General features: G+C 38.7%; 1 protein-coding gene across 8 annotated transcripts in view; it reads left to right on the top strand.

Annotated features, from left to right (window-relative positions):
• Window positions 1-26,689, top strand: part of PLCB1 (phospholipase C beta 1) — a 680,890-nt gene that overhangs the window by 16,086 nt on the left and 638,115 nt on the right. For all 8 annotated transcript variants that reach the window (XR_012326222.1, XM_073792678.1, XM_073792679.1 and 5 more), the window contains exon 2: window positions 2,148-2,225. Coding sequence is in view for 7 of the 8 variants with exons in the window: in XM_073792678.1 (XP_073648779.1) it covers window positions 2,148-2,225 (78 nt within the window). In the remaining variant the exon portion in view is untranslated. The remainder of the gene's footprint in view (window positions 1-2,147; window positions 2,226-26,689) is intronic.

Raw genomic sequence — 26,689 nt, 5'->3', positions numbered from 1 at the left:
GATGTGTGTTCTGTGAAGCCTATTGGAAACTTTTATTTCACCCAACTCTGGAAGAGTAGGTGATGAAACAGAACTGAAAATATTGCTATGATTTACTGGAAATATTACTCTGAACTTCTATGCATGTAATCTCATAGGAGAAGCTTCAGATATTTTAAAAATTATTCTTCCATTATAATATCAAATTTGTTTCCAAGTGTCTTTTTTTTTTAACATTTAAAAGTAATTTTGGAATTTAAAAATTCCAGATGAAGCTCTATGTAACAGCACAAGCCTTGTAAAAGATATTTTCAGACTGCATGTTAAGAATGAATCTTAAGACTATCAGGATAAAACAGCAAGGCAGTTGCTCAAAAAATTAAATATAGAACTATCATATGATCCAGTTATTTCACTTCTGGGTATATATGGAAAAGAATTGAAAGCAGGGATGCAAACAGATATTTGTAGACCTATGTTCATAGCAGCGTTGTTCGCAACAGCCAGAAGGTGGAAAGAAACAACCCAAATGTCCATCAGTGAATGAATGGATAAACTAAATGATACAGACATATAATTGAGTATTATTCAGTCTTAAAAAGGAAGGAAATTTTGATACCTACTATAACATGGATGAACCTTGAACAGATTATGCTGAGTGAAATCAACCAGATACAAAAGGAAAAATACTGTATGATTCTATTTATATAAGGTACCAAAAAGTAGTCAATTCATAGATATAGAAAATAGAATGGTGATTGTCAAGGCCTAGGGGGAGGAGGGAATGGTGAGTTAGTGTTTAATGAGTGTGAAGTTTCAGTTTGGGAAGATGAGGATGGATGGTGGTCATGGTTGCACAGCAATGTGGAAGTACTTAATGCCCCTGAACTTTACACTTAAAAATGGTAAGTTTTATGTTATATATACTTAACACAATAAGAAAAGAATGCCATGATAAACTTTCATTTAATATTTTAATAAATCAGGTTTTAAACATAATCCACTATAATAATAATGAACATTTTTATGTGCCAAGAATTGATCCAAGTGCTTTACCCAAATTATCCTGTTTAATTCTCACAAAAAACTCTGACGGAGGTATGATTATTATCCCTTTTTTTTCCAGTTGTGGTTGTGCAGAATGAGGCACGGGAGGGGACAGGCAGAGATTTGAGCCCGAGGGGTTGGCCTCCAGAACCTGGCTCTTATAATAAAACTTACCATGTGTACAAAAGCCTTAGATTTGCTCTACCCATCAGGAAGACAATCCCAAATTCCAAAATTATCTCTGCAAGTTCTAAATTTATTACAAATCTTTTTAATCAGATAGAGGATATGACACACCAGAGTTACAATGTGTATGAAAAAGTTGAAATAAACTGGTTTTATTTATGTCTCTTTAAAAAATGCAATTCCTGCAAAGATCCCAGTATTTCAGTATAAAAATCCATATCCAGTGACATGTGTTTCTTTGTGCAGATGGTATGCCTTTCTGAAAATTGCCAAAAGAAAAGAACACATATTTTAGAAATGTTTAATATTGTAATTACAATACAGGCAGTTTTTGCTTTATAATATGCATGCTTTAAACTAAGAAGACTGTCTATGATGTTTTATTTTATTGTGTGAAATTTAAATTTATAACAGTTTTGTGTATAGCCTTCCGAACATACAGAAGATGACCTTATTTACTGTTACCTTGGAAACAGCAATACCTAAATGCTGTGTTTACTCTCTTCAGTACAATTAAAAATCATTTTATAGAGCAAATGTAATTTAAAATAATATCCTGAAGCATGGATTTCAATTAACTTTAATCATATAAAATATGTAATGATGTTTAGTGTTAAAATTATTTGGAAAACCAAATATAGCTTTTTGTTAGAAAACATGCCAGTGCCTTTAAAAACTTGCCTTAATCAATAAATACATGCATCACTGGCCTTTTCCTTTATAAGTAATGTCCCAATATTCTAATTATTAGTGAAGTACCTCAGTTATGTAATTAGCAATCCTATGATGTTAAAGATGTCATGTTTAATTTTTTATTAGTTTTATTAATAATTGATGATCTTGGAGAAACTTAACAATTATAAATTAAGTAATTCACAGGTAAGGCTTTCTATAGTGGCATATGTTGATATACGTGTATTTTCTTACATTTCTAGGACTCCACTATTGTCACTCCAATTATTTTGAGGACCGACCCTCAGGGATTTTTCTTTTACTGGACAGATCAAAGCAAGGTAAGAAGTGAGATATGTCTTTCTTACATTTTCCAGTTAGTTGCTGATTTGCGAAGTATTTAGCTTTCTATCCATTTCATGGATGACTCTTTGTAATTTTTTTAAAGATTCTACTTAAAAATAATATCTTAGATAGAAATGTCTTGGGATTTTCCAAGGTCTGAAATATTAGATGTGCTAAATCCTAGAACAATTGGCATTTTTCAGGGTAAGAACATGGAATTGTGAATTACATTTGTTGTAGAGGGAAGTTAGCCAGTATTACTGCTGCTAAGTCTCCCACCAACTCTACCCATAAAAAATGAAGAAACATGATGAGAAAGTCATTTTTGACCCTGATGACTGTAACTGTGGCTTTCCCTTTCTCTTCCTTCTCCCCTTTGCTGCTTATTAAGGGTTCTCCCAGCCTCAGCAGGAATTTGGCCTTGATAATTTGTTTTTTTGTTAGAAAATCAGGAATAAGATCCCTTTAGACTATACCTTCACTTTTTCAGGAATTTCTTCCCATTTTAGCTTTCTGTCCACCATACCATGAATTTAGAATCTCATTTATTATGAAACCAATTGAGACGATTCCATATTGAATTATTAAAAACTAGACTGTCTGCAGATCATAAGATTTATTTGGAGTTTAACGGGTAGTGAGGTCAGAATATTCATAAAAAGTAGGTTATTATTTCCATAGACGATGGAACATACACTTGACCATGCACTTGATGTTGCACTTGAACATACAAGGCCACAGACCACAGAATATTTTGGTCCTATAAGTTCTGATATTTGGAAAGATGGGACAGGCTTTATTGAGAGTGCTAAATCCATACTGAAACCAATAAAATACCTGGCATCAAACTGTGAGGTGCCTTTTCATGTTCTGGTGTTAGTTCTCTATATCCAAGGTTACTGGTGTTTGTCAGCTTAGCTTTCGGCCATTGGGGGCAACCTGGACTTCACCAGTGAGTAGTGGTATGGAAACTGCTCTGTGCAGTGGCATATTTGGGGTCAGAGTAGAGCCTGGGGAAACTCTTAGGGTGCTAGACAGTAATATCTGGCCCCCAGGGCCAGTCCTGAATGGGTCTGTTAACACGTCATCCAAAAGGCAGATTTTAGCTTTGTGGTCCTGGAGTTACTTTCTGAATATGGGTGCCCTGTAATCATCTCTGGCCACAGACGTGGGGCTAAATCATAGACCCCGAGCTAACGTCAAAAACCGTATTTGAGTAAGATTTCATACTGACTGTTCATGTTTATTACTGGGTGTGTTAATCACTTTGGCTTTGACATTCTGTTTGGTTTCCTGCTGTTATGTATAAAACAATGGCTTGAAAGAGGTTTTTTATTTTTTTTCCTCCTAAAGGCTATTTTTAGAACTGTTGAGCTATATTCATGAAAGATATATTTATAATGCCTAGAGCATTTTTAAATGTTGGGTATTTGTACAAGAGACTAGACTGTCAGTTTGATTTTTCAACTTGTAAATCAAGCTTCTATAAAAGCAACAGAAGGTATTTTGGGGTTTTTAAATAATTCATAGCAACTCACTTAAGCTCCCCTTTAAGACCAATGATAAATATTTCATTGCTTAAGAAAGAGAAAGTATTTAGGACCAGAGGCTCTTTGATGTACCTCTGTTGTCCTGTGAACCCAGTATTTTAACTCATGCTCATTTTCAAATGTGGAAAATTCTCAGTTTTTTAATACTAACAACTTTCTCTTGGTTGTAATGCTGTTTATGACCAACTTAAACAAATACTGTGGTAGCAATACTTCTGTCTCTTTATTACTTTTCTTTTCATGGATATTAATCTTCCAGTTCTAGCCAAGAGATGGGAATTTCATTTTTCACTTTTTAAGTCAACGGTCAGTCATGTATCAGAATTTTGAGGTTTATTTTTTTAGTTAATGATCATATATCAGTATCTAAAAGATGAGACGATTTAAGAAAAAAATTAAACTTTCCATCATTCTAAGTTTGTCATTTTCTTCTGGCTTTAAGCCTAGTCCTGGAGTCAGAACGAGTGATGAATCCACTTCTAAGAGGTAGACTCCTGTAAGTGATATATTAGGAGCATAAATGTACGCAAGCAGAGATGGTACCCGCAAGTGAGTGGGGAGGGCACACAAGCTTTAAGTCCATGTTTTTGCATAAAATCATTTGAAGGGATGGGCCTAATGTTGCAGTCAGATGATGCTTAGAGGCCCAGTTTCTTTAAGATATTTTTTCTGACAATCAGTCTTGTCGATATGAATCTATCACATGTACTACAGGGGTTATGTCTCAAAGAAAAAATGTGATACTTTTAAGTTTATCCCCTGATTCCCTCCCCACCCCTGTTTGGAAGCTTGCGTTGGTATCTGGGTGATGTGCCTCTCTTCTCCCTGGAGCTTCTTCCTTTGTCTTTGTCCATGTTTCTCCTTGGTCCATGAAGCCTGTGCTGAAGCCCTTTGATTAGCGATCCCTTGAAGCCTACTCTGCTCAGAGGCGAGCTGAGTGGCTTAAGAAGCTCTTGGTAAAGAATATTGTTACAAGATCCTTCTCTTTATAGCCCTGGAGGAGAATCCTCACATTTGACAGTTTCTCATCCATGTCTTCTCTCCCGTCATGGCCACATTGTACCATGCACCACTGATTTCAAGCCACTGGTTTCACTCTCTGTGAACATTGACATGCTTCCTTCTGTAACCCCTCCTTTGATTTGTCACCATAGAAATGATAGGTGGCAAAGAAGACAGACAGCCCAGATGATTTAAGAACTTAAAAACCAGAGCAGGCAGGTAATTTTTATGTAGCAGAAATGTGCTCTGATGGAACATTGAAAGAATGTTTGGGGTTGGTTGGGAGCAGATAAATATGAACATCATCTTAAGGGATAAATGTTCATACTTTGTACCAGCTCTGGGCTTATTTTAATCATTCTTTCCCTTTTATTGTTGGCTCTGTAAATCTTATTGACTGTAATTAGCAAGAATGAGTTTCTGAATATGACTATTTTAAGCATGGTTGTTTTTCTTATGTCAGTGTGTGTTATGTAAAGAAGATCAGTTTATTTGTAATCATGAGTGAGAAGGGGCTCCTGTACAGCCTGAGTATGGAAGAGGTTGCCTGCATTATGCTATGACTTTACTTTGGAGCTCTGCCATATCAGGACCAGAAACCAACACAGGAAGTGTTAGCCGTGAAAACCATGCTAACTGCAAGAAGAATCTGTATGGGAGCTAAAGAAGAAAAAAGGGTCAGTGTAAAAGGCTAATAACAGAAACCTATCCTGCTAGAACATGAAACATAGTAAGCTGATGCCCTGCTTCTGTGCCAAGGTTGGTGTAAAAATAAAACTACTCACTATTAGATCCAAGAAATTTAATATAGTTCAGTAAGCTCTTCCTTGTATCCCTAAAACAGGAGCTTGGAGGAGGGGAAAGAGGAACATATAATTAAATTAACAAGGAAGAGGAGGAAAAACACATTTTAAAGGAAGGATTCCTACTACTTTATCTTTTTTGTTACAGATATTATTTATTTTTTATTTTGTGGATAATCCACTAATAGGTTCTTTTTGTAAGAGAGTAAAGCAGTATTGATGCCTTTGACTCCATCCCACCATTGACCCAATCCTAGTCTCTTCCAAAGTCAATTGCTCGTAACAGCTTCATGGTATCTTTCCAGGTCTCCTTTTAATGAATTTGTGCATACATTAACTATGGAAATATTTCATTTTGTTTCATTTATATCCATTTGTACCCTAAATAACATCATATTATTTTTACTGTTCCACAAACTGGCTTTTCACTTTACAATATGTCTTACAGAACTTTTTGTGTAAGTACATGTGAATGCACTTTATTCTTTTAAATTGCTCTATGTATCCCATAGAATGGATGAGCAAATTTCATTTAACAATAAAAAATTCTCATTGATGGACTCTTGGTAGTTGTCTGTTTCTAGTCCACAGAAAACAATCCTGAACTATAGAGTAATAGTCAGCCTTGTGTATCCCTCTCTGAGTATATGGGTCAGGCGTCCCTGAGGTAAATTTTGAGAAGTACAATTGCTGATTGAAGGCTATATATATCCTAAATTTTAGTTAATAGTTGTGTCATTTTATAACTTTGCCAGTCTTGTGTGAGAGGAACTGTTTCCTCCGTCCCCACCAACACTATTAAGAAACATTTTAATTTTTGTCAATCTGATGCAAGCATTGTATCTCTGCTCTAATTTGCTATTGCCTGATTTGCTACTGAGCTGTGTACATTTTCTTACATTTGTGGACAATTTCTGTTTTCTCTTACAGGAGTTACCTGCTGAATTTCCTTGCCTTGTGTTGAGAGTTGTCCAGGTATTCTGGATGTTAATCCTTTAGCTGTTAGGGATGTTGCAAATATTTTCTTCCTGTCTGTGGCTTGTCTTTTGAATTTCTTAACTTCTAACTTATGCATGACAAAAGATGACTCGACATTCTCAAATTTGATGTATTCACATTTCAACCTTTTTTCTTTTTTTTGCTTTATTTAAAGCCTTTCTTATTCATCATCCTCATAGCCATCATTATTATTAGTTTAGATTTTTAATTCATGTATAGTTGTCTTAGTCCATTTGGGCTGCTCTAACAAAATACCATAGAATGGGTAGTTTATAAATGACAGATATTTATTTCTCACAGTTCAGGAGGCCGGAAGTCCAAGACCAGGGTATCAGCATGGTCCAGTGAGAACCCTCTTCTGGGTTGCAGACTTCTGGTGTCCTCATGTGGTGGAAGGGGCTAAGGATCTCTCTGGAGCCTCTTTTATAAGGGTGCTAATCCCATTCAGGAGCACTCTGCCCTCAGGACCTAATCACCTCCCAAAGGTGCACCATCTCCCCATCTTCTAATACCATCCTTGGGCATTAGGTGTTCAACATATGAATTTGGCCTGGGGGGTAGGGACACAAACATTCAGGCCATAGCAATCATATAATGTATTTTGAACATTGATGTGAAGTTTGGTTCTAAATTTAATTTCTTCAAATGATTAGTCTTGTCTGTGGGTGGCTCCTCATTCTTTCTTGTTGGAGCCAGCTCTGATAGCACCATCTCTTCTGTAGCTTTCTTCTGGCTGAGAGTGGAGGGTGTGGGAGGTGGGAGCTGTGATGGTGGGTTGACCTGAGTTGATGCTCCCATTTCATTCCTAGTGCTAATACCTTCACCGCCTGTTTGGGTGGCCCAGATCTACTCCTATGTTTTAATGTCTGTGGGTTTCTGGGATGTCATTTCCTACTTCCTTTTTATTCCATTTATCTTTTTTCTTCCATTCTTTCTGATTGAACAAGTACAATCCTTTCTGTGTACCCATGATCCTAGATTATAGACATATATTTACACCTGTATATCCAGTCATTTCTAGGGACCCAGGACCAGAGGAGGGCTCCACCATCTGCACCATATGCCATCTTTTTCTGGCCTACGATTTTGCACGAGACAACCATTTGGGATCCTTGTAGAGCAATGATTAAGCTTCTATTAATGACAACTATAGACCACATTCTCTTATGGTAGCCTTAAATTTCTATACAGAGTTCAAAAGCAAGGTTTAAAAATTAAATATTTACATAAGACACAGTGACGTTTTCAGCATAAAAGTCCAGAATTCAAAAACATTTAAAATGATGCCTCATAAACCTCTAAGAAAATCTAGAAATATCATGTTAAAAAAATAGTCTGGCCTCCAAAAGAACCACCAGGCACCACAGATTTCATTAATCATCATTTAACAATGGCACTTCCTCTTTCACACACACTTCCCTAGTATATCCCAGAAACATCAATTTTGGACTTTCTTGTCTATGGTGAATGGGGTAAGACACTCAACAGTCAATTGAGTGCAGTGACGTGATTATAAATTAAGAAGATCAACTCTATTCACTTTTATTTGGCAGTTTCCCCCAAACCCTGAACCAACAACTGATTTACCTTAGAAAACAGCAAAGTGCATGTGAGTATCACTCTTGGAGGGCTGGGATCATTGCTTGGCCTGCAGTGGTGCACCAATCATTGCCAACAAACCAGCAGCAACTATGGACTGAGTCTTTTCTTTCACCCTCCATGAATTTCCTTCACATAAAGAAATTAATAGAGCAGACATGGCCCCAAATCTAAACCCACGTCCTTACTACTCCTGAGGCTAAGAGTTGGACCCCAGTGGCCAGCATTTGCATTCCTTTGCTTTTTCTGGCCTCTGGAGCTCATGTCACTGCCTGAATTAACACCCACCCAACCAAAGAAGTTTGATGGGCAAATACCACAGCTCCCTCACTTCTTGGATGGGATAACTCAAAGGTGCTAGCTTTCTGTTTTCCTCTAGTGCCCTCCAGGGTTAATAAGCCCATTTACCCTCAGTGGTAACTGGCTTGAAAACACACCCTTCTTGGGCTTCCTTCCCTTCCTGTCTCGATTACCCATGTATCCTGGAACCACCTCTAAAATAAACTCATTTTACTAGAATCCTTGTTTAGCAACTGCTTAACATGGTGCTTAACATGGATGCTTTGTACCTAACAACTTAATATAGATGCCCCATAGTTAAGGGCATTAAAAAGATTCCTAAGTAAGAGGCACTGGAAACTGTTAGGTATATACTTTAAGCCAGGGAGGTTTTCTTTTCTTTTTCTTAAAAGAGTCCTGATTTGGGAGGCCAGAACTTGAAGTCAGACAGATGTGGGTTGGAGTTTCTGCTCTGCCTTGTACTCCATGAGTCATGTCTGGTGAATCTCTTCAACCATTTAAGCCTCCGTTTCCTCATCTGCAAGATGGGGTGTAACTTTCTCAGAGTTGCTTATAAACATGATGCATGTGTGTAGCACAATGCCTGGCACTTTGTAAACTCACTCTTTGTGGTGGCTTTTTAAAAAACATTTAATTTTAAAATTAGTTTAATTTTTAAATTAAATTTTAAAATGTCAGCATTCCTGAGGTATGATTGACAAAATTTAAGATAGTTAAAGTGTACATCTTGGTGATTTGATGTACATATCCATTGTGAAAGGATCCCCCCATCTAGTTAATTAGCACATCCATCACCTACCTCACTTATTTTTCTTATTTTTGTGTATGTGTGAGAATATATAGGTTCTACTCTCTTAGCAAATTTCATCTATATAATACAGTGTTGTCAGCTGTAGTCACCATACTATACATTAGATTCTCAGCCCTTATTCATTTTATAGTTGAAAGTTTATAGCCTTTGATCAACCTCTCCCTAGTTCCCTGGCACCCCAGCCCCTGGCAACCACTTTTCTGCTCTCTGTTGCTATGAGTCTGACACCTCACCCCTTTCTGAAGGTTTCACATGTAAGTGATACCGTGTCATATTTGCCCCTCTCTCTCTGGCTTTATTTCACTTGGCATAATGCCCTCAAGGTTCACTGTGGTGGCTTCTATTATTGGTATATAATGGACAGTTAGTCTCTGACTAAACAGTTAGTCCCTAACTAATTGTTAGGAACCACACATGTGCTGTTTTGAAAGCCAAGTGACCATCTATTTACATATATTTAAAAAGAGTTTTTCTTCTTCTTCAAGGTAATAGTGACTTGTTTTCTGTTTAGACTCTGCTGTGGTCTTTTGATCTAAAGCATTGAAACTTAGGTCTGTTTGGGCAAACAAGATGTTTATTTATGTATTTTGTAATGTTTTGGGAACAGAACTATGCAAGGCAAAAGAAGGGATTTATTGTTGAGAAGACTTTCCCACTAAGGATAATTTGCTAATAAATACTGCATCATAGGTGAAAGGTTTTTGACCCTCGGGAATCGGAAGCATCTTATGAAATAAGCTTTAAGATGATTTAAAAGTCTTGGATAGGAGAAAATGCTATTATTCACAAGAAGAATTGGGCTCCGCCATGGTTGTCTGTGTCTTTTTTCCTAAGATAATCACTTTGGGATTGGATTTTCACTGCAATATTGGCACCAGGAGCTCCTTTTCCTCCATACTGATCAGATCCTTAGAGATTAAACGTTCAGTGTTTGTGAGAATAATTTAGTCAGTGGTCTGTTAGATTGCTGAGGAACAAACTTCTTCTCATCAATTCTACTTCCAGATTAAGCTTTATTTATTATCAACACTTCCTTCTTTTCACTGCCTTGAGTCCCAAAACTTTTGCCTCCATGGACTCTAGCTACTGTAGGACAGCTAATATGATTGCTTAGCCTATGCAGATGCAATAGAAGAAAACATGTTATTAGAATGGAAATTTTTACAAGGTTGTGAATCATGGTTTTTTAGTAAATGCATTTTAAAATCAAGCTGATTATTATGAAATGGCATCGTTGTTCTTTCTTTGGAATCATTTCTAGGATGTAAGTGCATTAACCTGATTTTCATGTCTCCATCATAGCACTTCATCAGTCAAATAACAACAGCATTGCTTGTGTGAATACATTGTAACCAGAGTTTATTACTCCTAATATAATTTAATTACAAAATTATGCCTCAGTTTTATGAGTTGCTTATATTTAGCTCTTCCTAGTCTTGTAGTAGAAATTAAATTGGATGCTTTCTATGCTATGAAGGTATTATAATGGAATATTTGTACCTTTTGATACAAAATTAGTTTGAGATGCTGGATTAAAGGAATGTGTAGAGGAAATACATTTTGTATGTTGTTCATAGTTTTATTTCTTGTTATCTGGAAAACCCATTTGCGCTTGTTGTGAGTAGAACACACAATACTAATATATTGGTATTGACCCAATGTCTTGTTCCTTTGCTTGAATTATAGATGTTATAGATAGAGTGAGTATATTTATTTGACCTCTAGTTCCTTTTCTTGCCAATTCAAAATTGTGTGATCCTACTGATGGGGTCCTTGTCAAACTCTTTCTATATTTAATAGCAGGACAAGCCTCTTTTTTCCTTCTGGTAACATAAATGGAGACTTACAGTTGAGTCATTTAAGCATTTACCAAAATAAAAATAGACTTAAAAATATAATTATTTTCCATTTTTCACATTTTATCTTCGTTTGTTTCATTTAAATAGTTTTAAGAGGGAAAAACATAAACTTTAAACTATATGACAAACCCACAGCCAATATCGTTTTTAATGGTGAAAAACTGAAACCATTTCCTCTAAGATCAGGAACAAGACAAGGTTGTACACTGTCACCACTATTATTCAACATAGTTTTGGAAGTTTTAGCCACAACAGTCAGAGAAGAAAAAGAAATAAAAGGAATCCAAATTGTAAAAGAGGAAGTAAAGCTGTCACTGTTCACAGATGACATGATATTATACCTAGAGAATCCTAAAGATGCTACCAGAAAACTACTAGAGCTAATCAATGAATTTGATAAAGTAGCGGGATACAAAATTAATGCACAGAAATCTCTGGCATTCCTGTACACTAATGATGAAAAAACTGAAACAGAAATTAAGGAAACACTCCCTTTTACCACTGCAACAAAAAGAATAAAATACCTAGGGATAAACCTACCTAAGGAGACAAAAGACCTGTAAGCAGAAGACTATAAGACACTGATGAAAGAAATTAAAGATGATACAAACAGATGGAGAGAATACAATGTTCTTAGATTGGAAGAATCAACGTTGTGAAAATGACTCTACTACCCAAAGCAATCTACAGATTCAATGCAATCCCTATCAAACTACTAATGGCATTTTTCACAGAACTAGAACAAAAAATTTCACAATTTGTATGGAAACACAAAAGACCCTGAATAGCCAAAAAAGTCTTAAGAAAGAAAAACAGGGCTGGAGGAATCAGGCTTGCAGACTTCAGACTCTACTACAAAGCTATAGTAATCAAGACAGTATGGTACTGGCACAAAAACAGAAAGAGAGATCAATGGAACAGGATAGAAAGCCCAGAGGTAAACCCATGCACATGTGGTCACCCTATTTTTGATAAAGGAGGCAAGAATATATAGTGGAGAAAAGACAGCCTTTTCAATAAGTGGTGCTGGGAAGACTGGACAGCTACATGTAAAAGAATGAAATTAGAACACTCCCTAACACCATACACAAAAATAAACTCAAAATGGACTAAAGACCTAAATGTAAGGCCAGACACTATAAAACTCTTAGAGGAAAACATATGCAGAACACTCTATGACATAAATCACAGCAAGATCCTTTTTGACCCACTTCCTAGAGAAATGGAAATAAAAACAAAAGTAAATAAATGCAACTTAAAAGCTTTTGTACATCAAAGGAGCACATAAACAAGACAAAAAGGCAACCCTCAGAATGGGAGAAAATATTTGCAAATGAAGCAACTGACAAAGGATTAATCTCCAAAATTTACAAGCAGCTCATGCAGCTCAATATCAAAAAACAACCCAATCCAAAAATGGGCAGAAGACCTAAATAGACATTTCTCCAAAGAAGATATACAGATTGCCAACAAACACATGAAAGGATGCTCAACATCACTAATCATTAGAGAAACGCAAGTGAAAACTACAGTGAGGTATCACCTCACACCAGTCTGAATGGCCATCATCAAAAAATCTACAAACAATAAATGGTGGAGAGGGTGTGGAGAAAAGGGAACCCTCTCGCACTGTTGGTGGGAATGTAAATTGATACAGCCACTATGGAGAACAGTATGGAGGTTCCTTAAAAAGCTACAAATAGAACTACCATATGACCCAGCAATCCCACTACTGGGCATATACCCTGAGAAAACCATAATTCAAAAAAAGTCATATTAGCACAATGTTCATTGCAGCTCTGTTTGCAATAGCCAGGAAATGGAAGCAACCTAAGTGTCCTTCGACAGATGAATGGATAAAGAAGATGTGGCACATATATACAATGGAATATTACTCAGCCATAAAAAGAAGCAAAATTGAGTTATTTATAGTTAGGAGGATGGACCTAGAGTATGTCATACAGAGTGAAGTAAGTCAGAAATAGACAAACAAATACTATATGCAAACACATATATATGGAATCTAAAAAAAGCTTCTGACAAACCTAGGGGCCAGACAAGAATAAAGACGCAGACATAGAGAATGGACTTGAGGACTTGGGGAGGGGGAAGGGTAAGCTGGGACGAAGTGAGAGAGTGGCATGGACATATATACACTACCAAATGTAAAATAGATAGCTTGTGGGAAGCAGTGGCATAGCACAGGGAGATCAGCTCGGTGCTTTGTGACCACCTAGAGGGGTGGGATAGGGAGAATGGGAGGGAGACGTAAGAGGGAGGAGATATGGGGATATATGTATAAGTATAGCTGATTCACTGTGTTATATAGCAGAAGCTAACACACCATTGTAAATCAATTATACTCCAATAAAGATGTTAAAAAAAAAGAGCAATCGATTTATTAAGTAATTGGTGTCACATATTTTAAGGTGTTTTTTTATATGCACTAATTCAGTTTGCACTAATTCAATATTTTATTTTATTTTTAAAAATTTTTATTGGCGTATAGTTGATTTACCATGTTGTGTTATTTTCAGGTGTACCACAAGGTGAATCAGTTATACATATACATATATCCACTCTTTTTTTTGTTGTTGTAGCTGTACGCGGGCCTCTCACTGTTGTGGCCTCTCCCATTGCGGAGCACAGGCTCCGGACGCTCAGGCTCAGTGGCCATGGCTCACGGGCCCAGCTGCTCTGCGGCATATGGGATCCTCCTGGACCAGGGCACGAACCCGTGTCCCCTGCATCGGCAGGCGGACTCTCAACCACTGCGCCACCAGGGAAGCCCTTTTTTTTTTTTTAAGATTCTTTTCGCATCTAGGCCATTACAGAGTATTGAGTAGAGTTCCCTGCGCTATACAGCAGGTTCTTATTCATTATCTATTTTATATATAGTAGTGTTTATGCACATTTCTTTTAATTATTTTTTTTATCATTGTTATCATAATCACCAATAATAGTAATCACATATATGGTGTTTTCTGCATGCCAGACACTGCTCTGATACATATGTACATGCGAATGCCCCCCCACCCCCACCCCACGCACTCAATCATTTCCATGAACCTGTGAGGCTAGGGCTATTATCACCCCCATTTCCAGATGAGGACATTGACGTGCACACAGAGCTTGAGTAATGACCTTGGTCATACAGTTTGTGAATTGAGGCAGGAATAGAACCCAGGCAATCTGGCTCTGTGTCCTGGCTCTTAACTTCTTGCTTTTTAAAGACCCTGTTTAATCTGTCAAGTTAAGTGTCTCTCTGAGTTTTTTTTCTCATAGACTTGTCTGAAAATAAACCTCAGTAGGCATACTGCATGTGCATGGAAAAGGCAAAAAATATGAAGTGATTCTCAACTTGGGCTGCACATGGAAACACTGAAATCACAGGGGGAGCTTCAAAGAGTGCTGATGCCTGGGCCCCAGCCCCAGAGAGTTTGAGTGAATTGCTCTAGGGTGCAATCAGGACATTGGATTTTCTTTTTTTTTGTTTTGGAAAGCTCCTCATTTGATTCTAATGTGCAGCCAAGGTGAACACTGAGAGGAAGCAAGCTGGCATCACAAATCAATTCAGTGAACATCCTGAGGGGTTGTGCTCACTCTACCTTTCCTGTCCGTGGCCTCATTTCTATCAGAAGTCAGACTCAGCTTGAGCACCCAGAGGCCCTACAAGACTCTGAATTATTTAGCTATGATTGAATAATATTCCCTATACTGCACTTAGGAAGGCAGGAAATTACTAGCATTTTTTAGAAAGATTCTCAGTATCCAAGATTGAATCAAAATAGATATTTTTATTATATTCAGTTGATTAAGATTCATTTAATTTTCCATTCCCCAAATGTTCCAGGTACTAGCTATTTGTTTTATTTTTACTGAACATGTCCTCAGCACTCAAGCCCTGTTTATTAACCTTATGTTTATGTTTTATAGATCCCCTAGTAGACCAAGTTACTGTTTGAATTCCATATTTCATTAAATTAGTTGCACTTTTGAATAAGCAAATATGGTTTTAAAAATGATTTTATATAATTATTTCATATCTTAAATTCGTATTATAGATACAAAAGCAGATATCATCTTGGTAAATTATGGCATCATGTCATTTCTTATTCATTTGTAGGAATCCTTCCTTTATTGATACATAAGCCCAGCAGGGAAACCAGAGAGAGCCAGGTCATATACAGGTGTGACAGGAAGCTTGTGATACAATCACTTCTGTGTGATACATTTGAGTGGTAAAATGTGTGTTTCTCCCTTAAGAATTCTTGGTTTTCACTTCTGTCTTCTGTGTGGATTGTGTTGGGAATGATTTTGCATGAGATTTCTCTTTAGTGTTTTACATGGTGAACAATGCACCTGTTTGAAGTGAATGCCTCAATGAAAAGTTTTATGGGGCAGAACTAGTTGCTATGCTAAGAAACTAAGGGCTGTGCTGATATACATAATGGATTCTATTTTTAGTTGAGCATGTGTTTCTATAGCCTGGCTTCGTTATGCAAGAGGCCAGCAGTTTCAGCACTACATTGTGAATATTGAGACATTAGATGATCAGAAGAGGTGGGACTTTAGGTTGTGAAATTTTCATCTGTTGTAGCCCTGACAGAGTTCATGACTAGAGGGAAAAATTAAAAATGAAACAAACAGATGAACATATACACACTACTGTATGTAAAATAGATAACCGACAAAGACCTACTGTATGGCACAGGAAACTATACTTAATATGTTGTAATAAGCTATAAGGAAAAAGAATCTGAAAAAAAGTTATATATGTATAAATTTATCACTTTGCTGTATACCTGAAACTAACACAACATTATAAATCAACTATACTTTCATAAACAAAACAAAACAAAAAACCCATGTCCTGGCTACTGTAAATAGAGCTGCAATGAACACTGTTATAAAGCAGAAATTAACACACCATTGTAAAGCAATTATACTCCAATAAAGATATAAAAAACAAACAAAATTCTAAAACGACTTCAGCTTTATGGTGTTTGTAGGGTGAGTTCTCCCAGAAGCTGACCCCAAGACAAAGATTCAAGCTCAAGTACTTGATTTGGAAGGTGACCTCATGAAGCATGGACAGAACAGTGGGGAAGTGAGACAGGCAAGGGAAGACAGCCCATAATGGTTGAATTATCAAATAGGTTACACTCTGGGCAACTGAAGCTTCAACCCACTGGGGAGCCCTGGGAGACCTTGTGGCACACACCACAGTGAGAGAGCTGAGATATTTACCTATCAGTTCCCCCCTGTCAGTGTTTGAGGACAGCTCTTCCCTGGGCTGTTATGTCCTCAGCACTTTGTCAGCCCCTCTCCATGGCCAAGGGGCCTCCAGATCAACGGGCCCCAGGCTTCAAGAAAGCACTCATAGTTGTGGTTAGAAGTTGTCAGTGGGCATGCGTAGGAAAACATGGGCACCAGCAACAGCGACTACTCTGAAGGCCTTAATTTTCAGGTCAGACTTTATAAATCTCTACCACAGGCGCAAACAGGTGGCTGAACCCATTCACAGGCAGACAGATCTTTTTTTTTTTTTTTTTTTTTTCGGTATGTGGGCCTCTCACTGTTGTGGCCTCTCCCATTGCGGAGCACAGGCTCTGGACACGCAGGCTCAGCGGCCATGGCTCACGGGCCCAGCCGCTCCGTGACATGTGGGATCCTCCCGGACCGGGGCACGAACCCGCATCCCCTGCATCGGCAGGCGGACTCTTATCAACCACTGCACCACCAGGGAAGCCCGGCAGACAGATCTTACTTGGCCTGCTTAACATATTAAAATGTAAAGGCCAGCATTTAAAGAATCTAGGGAGTTAATATGCAAATCTGGATTTCTCAGAAAATCAAAAGGCCTGGCAACACTGGTCACCAGTACCCCCATGGCCACATTTGGCCACCTGCAATCAGGGCATGTGGGATCCGGTCAACCACTGTCCCCACCAGGCCAGCCTGCCTGCCTCATTGACATGATCACTTAGGCTCATTTAGACTTTTGAGCGTAGAGTATCAGGCGTCTATGGCAACATCCTTTACTGGAAGTTTCAATAAGCTAATGATTACGAAGCTTCCTGTGGAAGGAAGTCAGTTCTGTCACGATAGGCCTGTTGGTTGCTGTGGCGTAAAGACTGATTTTACAGTGGAAAATGGCTGAAGGTCAGCAAATCCAGGCCCTGCTCATAACTGCCAGAAGCAAAGCAATTGATACCCCAAGCCCATTTTCTTTGTGAGATATGGATTTGAAGTGTGTGAGCCTTGAGGTCACTCTCAGCTTTAAAAGGCTATTATTCCAAAGTGAATTTCACACGGCATTGTGCTAGGTTAGATTTATCAATATGACTCCTTGGCAAAGGATTTCATGTTGAGTTGGGCCATTAATCTATGGGAAATAAAAATGGTGGGCTCTGGGATACCAGGCAGAACAACTTCCCTTTGTGGAATGAATGGCATTAACTGCGTCCCCAGTTCAAGGCAATGGGCACTGACTAGGTTAGCCAGCTACTGTAACCTGACCTTTCCCCATTATAGAGCTTCACTGTCCCATATGGTGGCCACTAGATGCACGTTGCGTTTTACATTTAAATTGTAATTAAAATAAAATAAGAAATGCATTTCCTCAGTCACAGTAGCCACATTTCAAGTGCTCTGTAGTCATCTGTGGACAGGTACAGTTAAAGAACATTTCCATCACTACCAGAAAGTTCTGTTGGATGTCACTGCATAGAGATTGGGTCAGAAATGGTCTAGTCAGAGCCAGTGCAAAGCAAAAGTTTCCTTGAATTTATAGAGAAAGAACCTTTCTCTCTTTTGCTGGATCATGTCCTGCAAGGATGTTGTATGGACCTGACTTTGTTATTTTGTTCCCATGGATGAAGATGTTCAGGTGCTCTGGATACCACTTTGGGAGCCTAACAGGTAAGCTAACCCTTCAGAAGACAAACCAGTGAAGGACCAGATCCTCAGTGATGTCATTTGAGATATAGATCAGACCATTTCAAATCCATGAGCTAATCGGTCTCCTTCATTGTCTAAGCCAGTTTCAGATGGAATGTTGTGCTAGGTACCATGAAGATAATGACTCTTAGTTGGAGGGTTAAATGCAGTGTTTTATTCCATCACAGAAATCAAAGAAATGTAGCGGTAAAAAATGCTAATGTTTCAGACAAAAATGGCATAAAATCTTTCATTTTAGAATTGGACCAGGCCTTAATTAAGTTATTACATCTGATCCCTTCATTTTTCTCTCTTGTAATCGAGGGACAGGGAATGGGGTCTGGCACAATTACATAGCTAGCTGGTAAAAGAACCCAAGTTAAAATGCACATCTCTTAATTACCAACATACATTCCTTCCACTATATCACACCATCATTTCCCAAAAAAGTAAAATTTTCTAATATTAATGATTAATTCAGGTTGTGTTATTATATAGTGGTGTGGTTTGAACATATGGTAAATAAACCCACTTTACAAAAGGAAAAGCAATGTTTGATCATTCCTTACTAAATTTTGTCCATTGAGAGAGATTTTCCCTTTATCATTCTCCTCCTCCCTTAATTATCTCTTGTAGTTATTTACAGAATAAATATATCAGTCACCTTCTGTTGTGCAGCAAACCACCCCCAAACTTAGTGCCTTAGAACAACAACCATTTATTTCAGTCACTCCTGTGTGGGCTGACAGTCTGGTGTGGGCTCAGGCAGACCCTTTTTCTTGTTCAGCCGGGCTCCTCTGGCATCTGTAGGTAGCTGGGGGATAGGTGTGAGGCTCTGCTGATCATGGCTGGCCTCTCATGTCTGAGGCTGCATCTGGGATGGCTGGGATGGCTCAGATCTGGTCCAGGTGGTCCCTCATCCTCCAGCTTGTTCTTGTGGTGGGTTCTGAGACAGAATGGAAGTTTCAAGGCCCTAGAGTCAAAATTGCCATATTGGCACTTCTGCCCCATTTTACGTGCAAAACCAAATCATTCATAGGGTGAGGAAATAGATGCCAGCTCTTTATATCAAGTTCTGCAAAGAGGCCTGGATACACATAATGGAATGATTTGTGGCCATTTTTGCAATCAAATACAGAAAAGGAATTGTTTCCTCAAATCATAGGAGACTCTCTTCGTTATAGTGAAATGTCTCAATGGGGCAGAACTGACCAATGGCTTCCAAAGCTTCCTGAAATATCAAGGCAGTGCTAAATACCCTAGCCAGGCAATTGTGTTAACTGCATACATGCAGCATTTGAGCCTTATACTGCTGTGAGGTAGGGTTCTCTCTTCATACCCTAGACTTTGGGTCCTCCATTGATGTTCAGAGAAGAAAGGATCCCTGTGAGGTGAGGGGGAAGTGGAGCCATATTCCAAACCAGGATGCACTTGGGCAGTACCCTGCTAGCAACGGCTCTTAAAAACAGTGTTTTTAAGTGTATTGAGGAATGAGGCTGGGAGCGGGCAATTGCAACAAGAGAGGGAACTCTTAATTAGTCTTCAGGGGTATGAGTTTGCTGTTATAAATTTCTCAGTTTTTATTCCTGCCCTGCCCCTAGGTTCTTCAGAACCATTTTTTTTTTTGATTCCATATATATGTGTTAGCATACAGTATTTGTTTTTCTCTTTCTGACTTATTTCACTCTGTATGACAGACTCTAGGTCCATCCACTTCACTACAAATAACTCAATTTTGTTTCTCTTTATGGCTGAGTAATATTTCATTTTATATACGTGCCACATCTACTTTACGCAAACGTAGAGAATAGACTTGAGGACATGGGGAGGGGGAAGGGTAAGCTGTGATGAAGTGAGAGAGTGGCATGGACATATATACACTACCAAATGTAAAATAGATAGCTAGTGGGAAGCAGTGGCATAGCACAGGGAGATCAGCTCCGTGCTTTGTGACCACCTAGAGGGGTGGGATAGGGAGGGTGGGAGGGAGATGCAAGAGGGAGGGGATATGGGGATATATGTATACATATAGCTGATTCACTTTGTTATACAGCAGAGACTAACATAGCATTGTAAAGCAATTATACTCCAATAAAGATGTTAAAAAAATAATATGAAGAATAAATGAATGGAAAGTAGAAAAAAACATAAAAGAATAAATTAAAAAAAAAATAGGGGCTTCCCTGGTGGCACAGTGGTTGAGAGTCCGCCTGCTGATGCAGGGGACACGGGTTTGTGCCCCTGTCCAGGAAGATCCCACATGCCGCGGAGTGGCTAAGCCTGTGAGCCATGGCCGCTGAGCCTGCGCATCCGGAGCCTGTACTCCGCAACGGGAGAGGCCACAACAGTGAGAGGCCCGCGTACCGCAAAAAATAAATAAATAAAGTAAATAAATCTCGCAGCTTTCTGTGCTATTTTTTCCTCTCCCTAAATGATTTTGAAGTGATTTTTCTGTGCCTAATATAGCCTTTTTTTTTTTTTTAAAGTATTCCTGTGTTGGGAACATGGAAATAATTCAAAATCTGTAAGAACACTGGGGAAGTGGAAACTAAACCTCAGGATTCTTTACTTCTGGAAAATGATCGTGGGGAATTTTCCATAGTAGAGAGGTAGAAATCTTTCTAGATCTCTTCTTCTATCCTGGGCCACAACGTGCATTTTTCTGGGATGAAAAACACATGAGTTTGACCAAGGGAGAGTTTGGTAGGTTTTGTCAGTGAAGCATGGGAAGGGATCAGTCCTTACTCTGAGCTCATCTTTTTTTAAGCTGAGTGTGCTCTGGGAAGATGCAGGCATCAGCGCATTTATATCCGACAGAACCAACAGAGCTGCAGTGAAAGGGAAGAAAGGCCATTATCTAGCGAATGTATATTGAGCTGGGAGACACTGAGGTTAAAACATTCAGTTTATTGCCATCTCTTTATTTGTATTTTATAGAATTAGTCCATGACCTCCATAATTGTTCTTTTGTAAGATACCCTGTGTAAGATCATGGACTCTGAAATCCAACTCCCTGGGTTTGAAACCCAGCTCAGCACTCTGTGTCTCTGAGGAAGCCATTTAACCACTCTGAGCTTCCGTTTCCTCTTCTCTGATATGGGAATAATACATCTCTTTCATAGGAATCTTGTGAGGATTAAATGAGATCACACGTCTGAAACACTTGGTACAGCACGCAGAGTAAATGCTCCACACGTGCTAGCTACCTTTAGTAGAAATTTTAGTACATTTAGAATATATATATATATATTCTATATAATATATATAGAATATATATATATATATAGTGTGTGTGTGTGTGTGTGTGTGTGTGTATGTGTGTGTGTGTGAGAGAGAGAGAGAGAATTTGAACTATGGCAGGTGTTCAGGTACTTTTGGTTCATATTTTAAATCTTTTTTTTTTTTTTTTACTCAATTTGATTAGAAAGTTGGGATCCCCAAGGAATGCCAGTGTCCCAGGTTGCAGATGTCCTCGTAAATGAGTGTAGATTGGGAGGCTGTCAAATAATTAGTACGTCAACTAGATGCCTGAAGTCAGAGAGGACATGGGGCATGTGACCTACATCAGTGGATGTGAGGAATGGAAGGCTGAGCGAGAAAAGACACTTTGTCACCTAAACCAAGGATCTGGACAAGCTTGATGGGCCCACTTGCCAGGTTGGCCTTGGAAAATGAGATCCAGTTCTCTGTGTTTTTGAAAACAGGAGCCATGTTTGATTTCTCTTTGTGTCTCTGGCAGCTTTTAGCAAGGCTTCTTATATTAAAAGAATGGCGTTAAGGTCTCAATCAGGACGGCCTGAGGCAGTTAGAGGGAAACTGATTCAGTCCCTCTATGGGGCAATGTCAACCAGTGTTGCACCCAGATTCCCTGGGATCCCTGTGTGCCCGTTACTTTTGAGTGCCTATGATGTGCTCTTCTTGTTGTATCTGAACTCTAGCTAGGGAGGCCTGCTCAGATCAATACATTATTATATCCGCCTTGGATAAATAGAAAATCATACTCATTCTGAGGAAAAATTGGCATATCTCAAAGCCTAAAGTAGCTCTGGTTGGATATTTAAAGAACATATGTAATAAACTCTTTTAAAAACCAGAGGTAAGAAAGGGGAAGCATTTGAAAGTATAACTTTGCAGTAAATCACAGTTTCATTCAAATGTAAGTGGGAAAATTGGAACAGGAAATAATGCCACTTACAAATTTATTTTAAATCATATTTAAATTTTTAGTCTTGCAAGGTCTGGGCAAGATAAAAGAATGTAATTGCTTAGAACTTCTTAGGAAAACAAATCAGTACATCAGTAAGAAGTAGCCTATGCAGTAGGCATTATTCTGCTTTCTGACCTGGAAAAACATTATATTAAAAGGGTAAGCTAGGTACATAGAATCAAGGCAGCCTTTAATCTCTGACTTTTTATAGACATAAAAACCATGAATAGAAATGACTGATTCTAAGCAGAAAAACAAAGGAGCCCTGAATCTCGTAAGCTGAGCCATATGAAATTGCCATAATTGTAGGTCAAAAATGGTCAAACATGGGCAGTTTCACATAGTCAACAAGCCAGTCATTAAGAAGAGCAAGTGTTACTTTTGCTAAACTGGCCATCTAATGATGACAGTGTAGAGCCAACATTGATGCAGCAAATAGGAGTCCACTTCTTCTATTGTTAATGGATATGATTTTATTCTTATAGATTTGTACATGGTGCAACGTTTCACAAAGAACAGGAGATAATATGCTACTTTTACGATTCTGTATAGGCTTCTTATATTTCATTATATGCATGTAATTAAGTGCAAGCGTAACTTTTGCTTAAGAGGTCAGCTTCCGATTCAAGTTTGGGGAAAATAAACTTGGAGTTAGCTTCCCACATATTTATCATTTTATTTGCTCATGAGTTATGTTCTCTTTTTGTTGTGTAGGAGAAAAACTGATTTAGGTTGCTTCCTTTGCGGTATAGGTTGGCAGTTAATAGTACAGACTCTGAAACCCCTCTGCTTGGGCTTGAATCTCAGCTCATTAACTTGTGAGCTGTGTGACTTAATCCATTTGTACCTCAGTTTTCACAGATATAAAAAGAGGATACTGATAACACTTCCTCGAGAGGTTGCTGTGAGGAGTACATGAATTAACAGAAGATGTGTAGATCAGTGCTTTCCATATTGGAAGCGTGAGTGTTTATTGTTTTCCATTGCAGTCTTCTTTATGAAACTTCTGTACCTGGACTTTCTGGAGACTGACTGGTTGCTCTTCAGCATCAGAAGCCATCCTAATTCTCCTGTAGTACCAGAAATTCATCTGTGAGGAGTGTCACTTTGTCAATAGAAAGTCCACACAAGTTGGTGAGCCTAGAGGGTGGGGTTTCCTTAATCAATTGACATTTAGTGAGCATTGGTTTGTGGGAGTAAACTGCTCTGAGTATTCACATGGCTGGGAACTACCCCACCTGTGGTTGCCTTATGAATGTTCTAGTACAATTTCTTTGCAGGTGTCCTTTTACCCACAGAGCAGTAAGTGATGGTTGGGTCTATGTACTATATGCATGTGCATCCTGTTATTCATTCATTTATCCAGCACAGTTTTACTGAGCACCTACTAAGTGTCAGGCGTTCTTCTACGTAATACACAACGGCCTTATTTGCATCGTAAGTCAGATGTGCTGGAGAGCACTGGGAAGAGCTTGGACCGGGGGTGGTGGTGACTGTGTAGGTGCTCAGGGAAGGCATCTCTGAAAAGCTAAGTTTTTTTTAATCAGTATATTTTTAATTGAAGTATAGTTGATTTACAATGTTGTGTGAATTTCTGCTGTACAGCAAAGTGATTCAGTTATATATATATATATATATATATATATATATATATATATATATATATATACTTCAAAAAATATTCTTTTCCCTTATGGTTTATCATAGCATATCGTATAGTTCCCTGTGCTATACAGTAGGACCTTGTTGTATATCCATTATATATATAAAAGCTTACATCTGCTAACCCAACCTCCCCCTTCATCCCTTCACCAACCCCCTTCCCCTTGGCAACCATCAGTCTGTTCTCTATGTCTTTGAGTCTGTTTCTGTGAAAAGTTGAGATTTTGAGCAGAGACTTAAAGGAGCTGGGGGACAAGCCAGGTGGAGATCTGAAGGAAGAATACTCTAGGCGAAAGAATTAGTAAGTGTGAAGTTGTGTGACCTGGGATAGTTTGATGAACAGAAACGTGGCTGTTTGGCTGCAGCAGAGTAAATGGGGGCTGGGGCAGTAGTAGGAGACAGTGCCAGAGAGGTCACTGTAAGGCAAGGTCAAGTTATGTTGGGTTTTATAGACTATTTGAAGGACTTTGACTTTTCTCTGAGTGAAATCTGAAGCCATTATAAGCTTTTGAACAAAGGTATGAGTGTGTTTCAAAAAAGGATCCCTATGACTTATGATTTGGACAAAATGGTGTAGATTTGTGTCTCTCCGCTTTTCTCCACTAAGTACAACATAAATCCTGGAAGTAATGCCAGACACAACCAGCAGAGAACTCTGACAGGTGCTGACAGGAAGGAAACTGGTTTGTGACATCAGGACTAGAGGAGCAGCATGGTGGCAGCAGGGCATCTCCTGTTCTTCCCAACCCGCAGAAGAAGGTGACCCAGGTCCCACATTGCATTGCATGAGCTCTAATGTAGAAACACAGGGTGGCCCGGGAAGCTCCTTTGTTCCATGAATCTAGTGGGAATCCTTCCACTGTCACCAGGAGAGCCTGGCACCACTGGCAAGGGGGACCAACTGGGATCTCAGCTAGTGACAGAGGCTGGAAGAAGTGCTCTCTTTCCTCCCTACGTCTGAAACTCTTCTCCGTCATGAGACTCAACCTGGGGGTGGCTGAGTCACTGGCAAAATGGAACCCACTGCAACAAGCAGCCCTGGCCTGGGAAACCTCTTGTTCCCATGGGCCTAAGGCTACCCTCCTCTGCCCAGGGACACTGGGACTGCTGGGCAGCTCCAGGAACAGAGATTCCACTGCAGGGAGCACTTGGCCTGGAAAGTCTACTTGTTCCCAGAGGCCTGAGGCTCCCTTCCCTGAGGAGGACTGAGGAAGCAAACCCCTTCTGCCCCCTCAGGCACAAGGAGCCCCTGCAGTATCAGATAAACCCAGCAGATCAAAGTAACACAGCAAAGGCTCTGAAAATTAACCTGTCCTTGGAACCATAGCCCATGAAAGTACACCAGGAACCTCATGATAAACTAAGCAGGGTGATTGCCTGCTAGAATAAAAGATGTGAAGAGGGTTCAGAGTCTTCTACCATAATAGACAAAATGTGCAGGATACAGCTGACGACTGCCCAGCATACTAAGAACCAGGAAAATGAAAATATGGATGAGAAAAGACAATCAACTGATGCTAACACCAAGATGAATCAGAGGTTGGAATGATCTGATATGGATTTTAAAGTTGCAGGATAAAAATACTTCAACAATCAATTAAGAATTCTTTTGGAGGGCTTCCCTGGTGGTGCAGTGGTTGAGAGTCCGCCTGCTGATGCAGGGGACACGGGTTTGTGCCCCGGTCCGGGAAGATCCCACATGCCACGGAACGGCTGCGCCCGTGAGCCAAGGCCGCTGAGCCTGCGTGTCCGGAGCCTGTGCTCCGCAACGGGAGAGGCCACAACAGTGTGAGGCCCGCATACCGCAAAAAAAAAAAAAAAAAACAGAATTCTTTTGGAATAAATGCAAAAATAGAGAACCTCAGCAAAGAAATTGGAGTTTTAGAAAAAGAACCAAATGGAAATGATAAAACTGAAAAAATGTAATAAAACAAACATATAATAGACACATACATATATTTTAATAGCCAGAGCAATCACTACAAAAACTATACAAAGATGTCCACTTAAAATATATATATAAAAACGTGGAATCCTAAAAAGTGTTCAAGTAACTCCCAAGAAGGCAAGAAAAGGAGGATAGAGGAGCGAGAACCAGAGTAAACAAATAGAAAACAAATAATAAAATGGCAGAGTTAAACTCCAGCATATCAATAATTAACTCAAACATAATAGCATGGAAAACCCAGAAACAAACCTACAAAAATATGAACAACAATTTTTGACAAGGTGCAAAATCAATTTAATGGGAGAAAATCTTTTAACAAATGATGGTGGAGAAGTTGGACATCCATAGGCAATAAATAAATAAATAAATACTCAATGTAGTTTCACCCTTTACACAAGAATTAACATAAATAAATTATGGACATAAGTGTGTAACATAAAACTATAAAACTTAGGGAAAAAACATAAGGAAATATTTGGACCAAGGACTAGGCCAAGAATTCTTAGAATTGAAACCAAAATCGTGATAGATTGAAAGAAAAGTTAGCTCTTATTAGAATTAAAATCTTTTGCTCTGTGAAAGACTCTGAAAAGAGAATTAAAAGGCAAGCTACAGACTGGGAGGAAGTATTTGCAAATAATACAAATAATACAAGTTCTTGTATGACAGAGAACTTATATCTAGAATACATAAATAACCTTAAACTCAACAGTTAAAAACCGAAACTGAATGATCCAATTAGAAAATGGACAAAAGATGCTCAAATAATCCACCAAAG

Source organism: Tursiops truncatus, chromosome 15 (assembly GCF_011762595.2).
Source record: "Tursiops truncatus isolate mTurTru1 chromosome 15, mTurTru1.mat.Y, whole genome shotgun sequence".
NCBI classification, from domain to species: Eukaryota; Metazoa; Chordata; class Mammalia; order Artiodactyla; family Delphinidae; genus Tursiops; species Tursiops truncatus.
The sequence above is the reverse complement of the archived record's forward strand: the minus strand, read 5'-3'. Positions and strand labels throughout refer to the sequence as shown.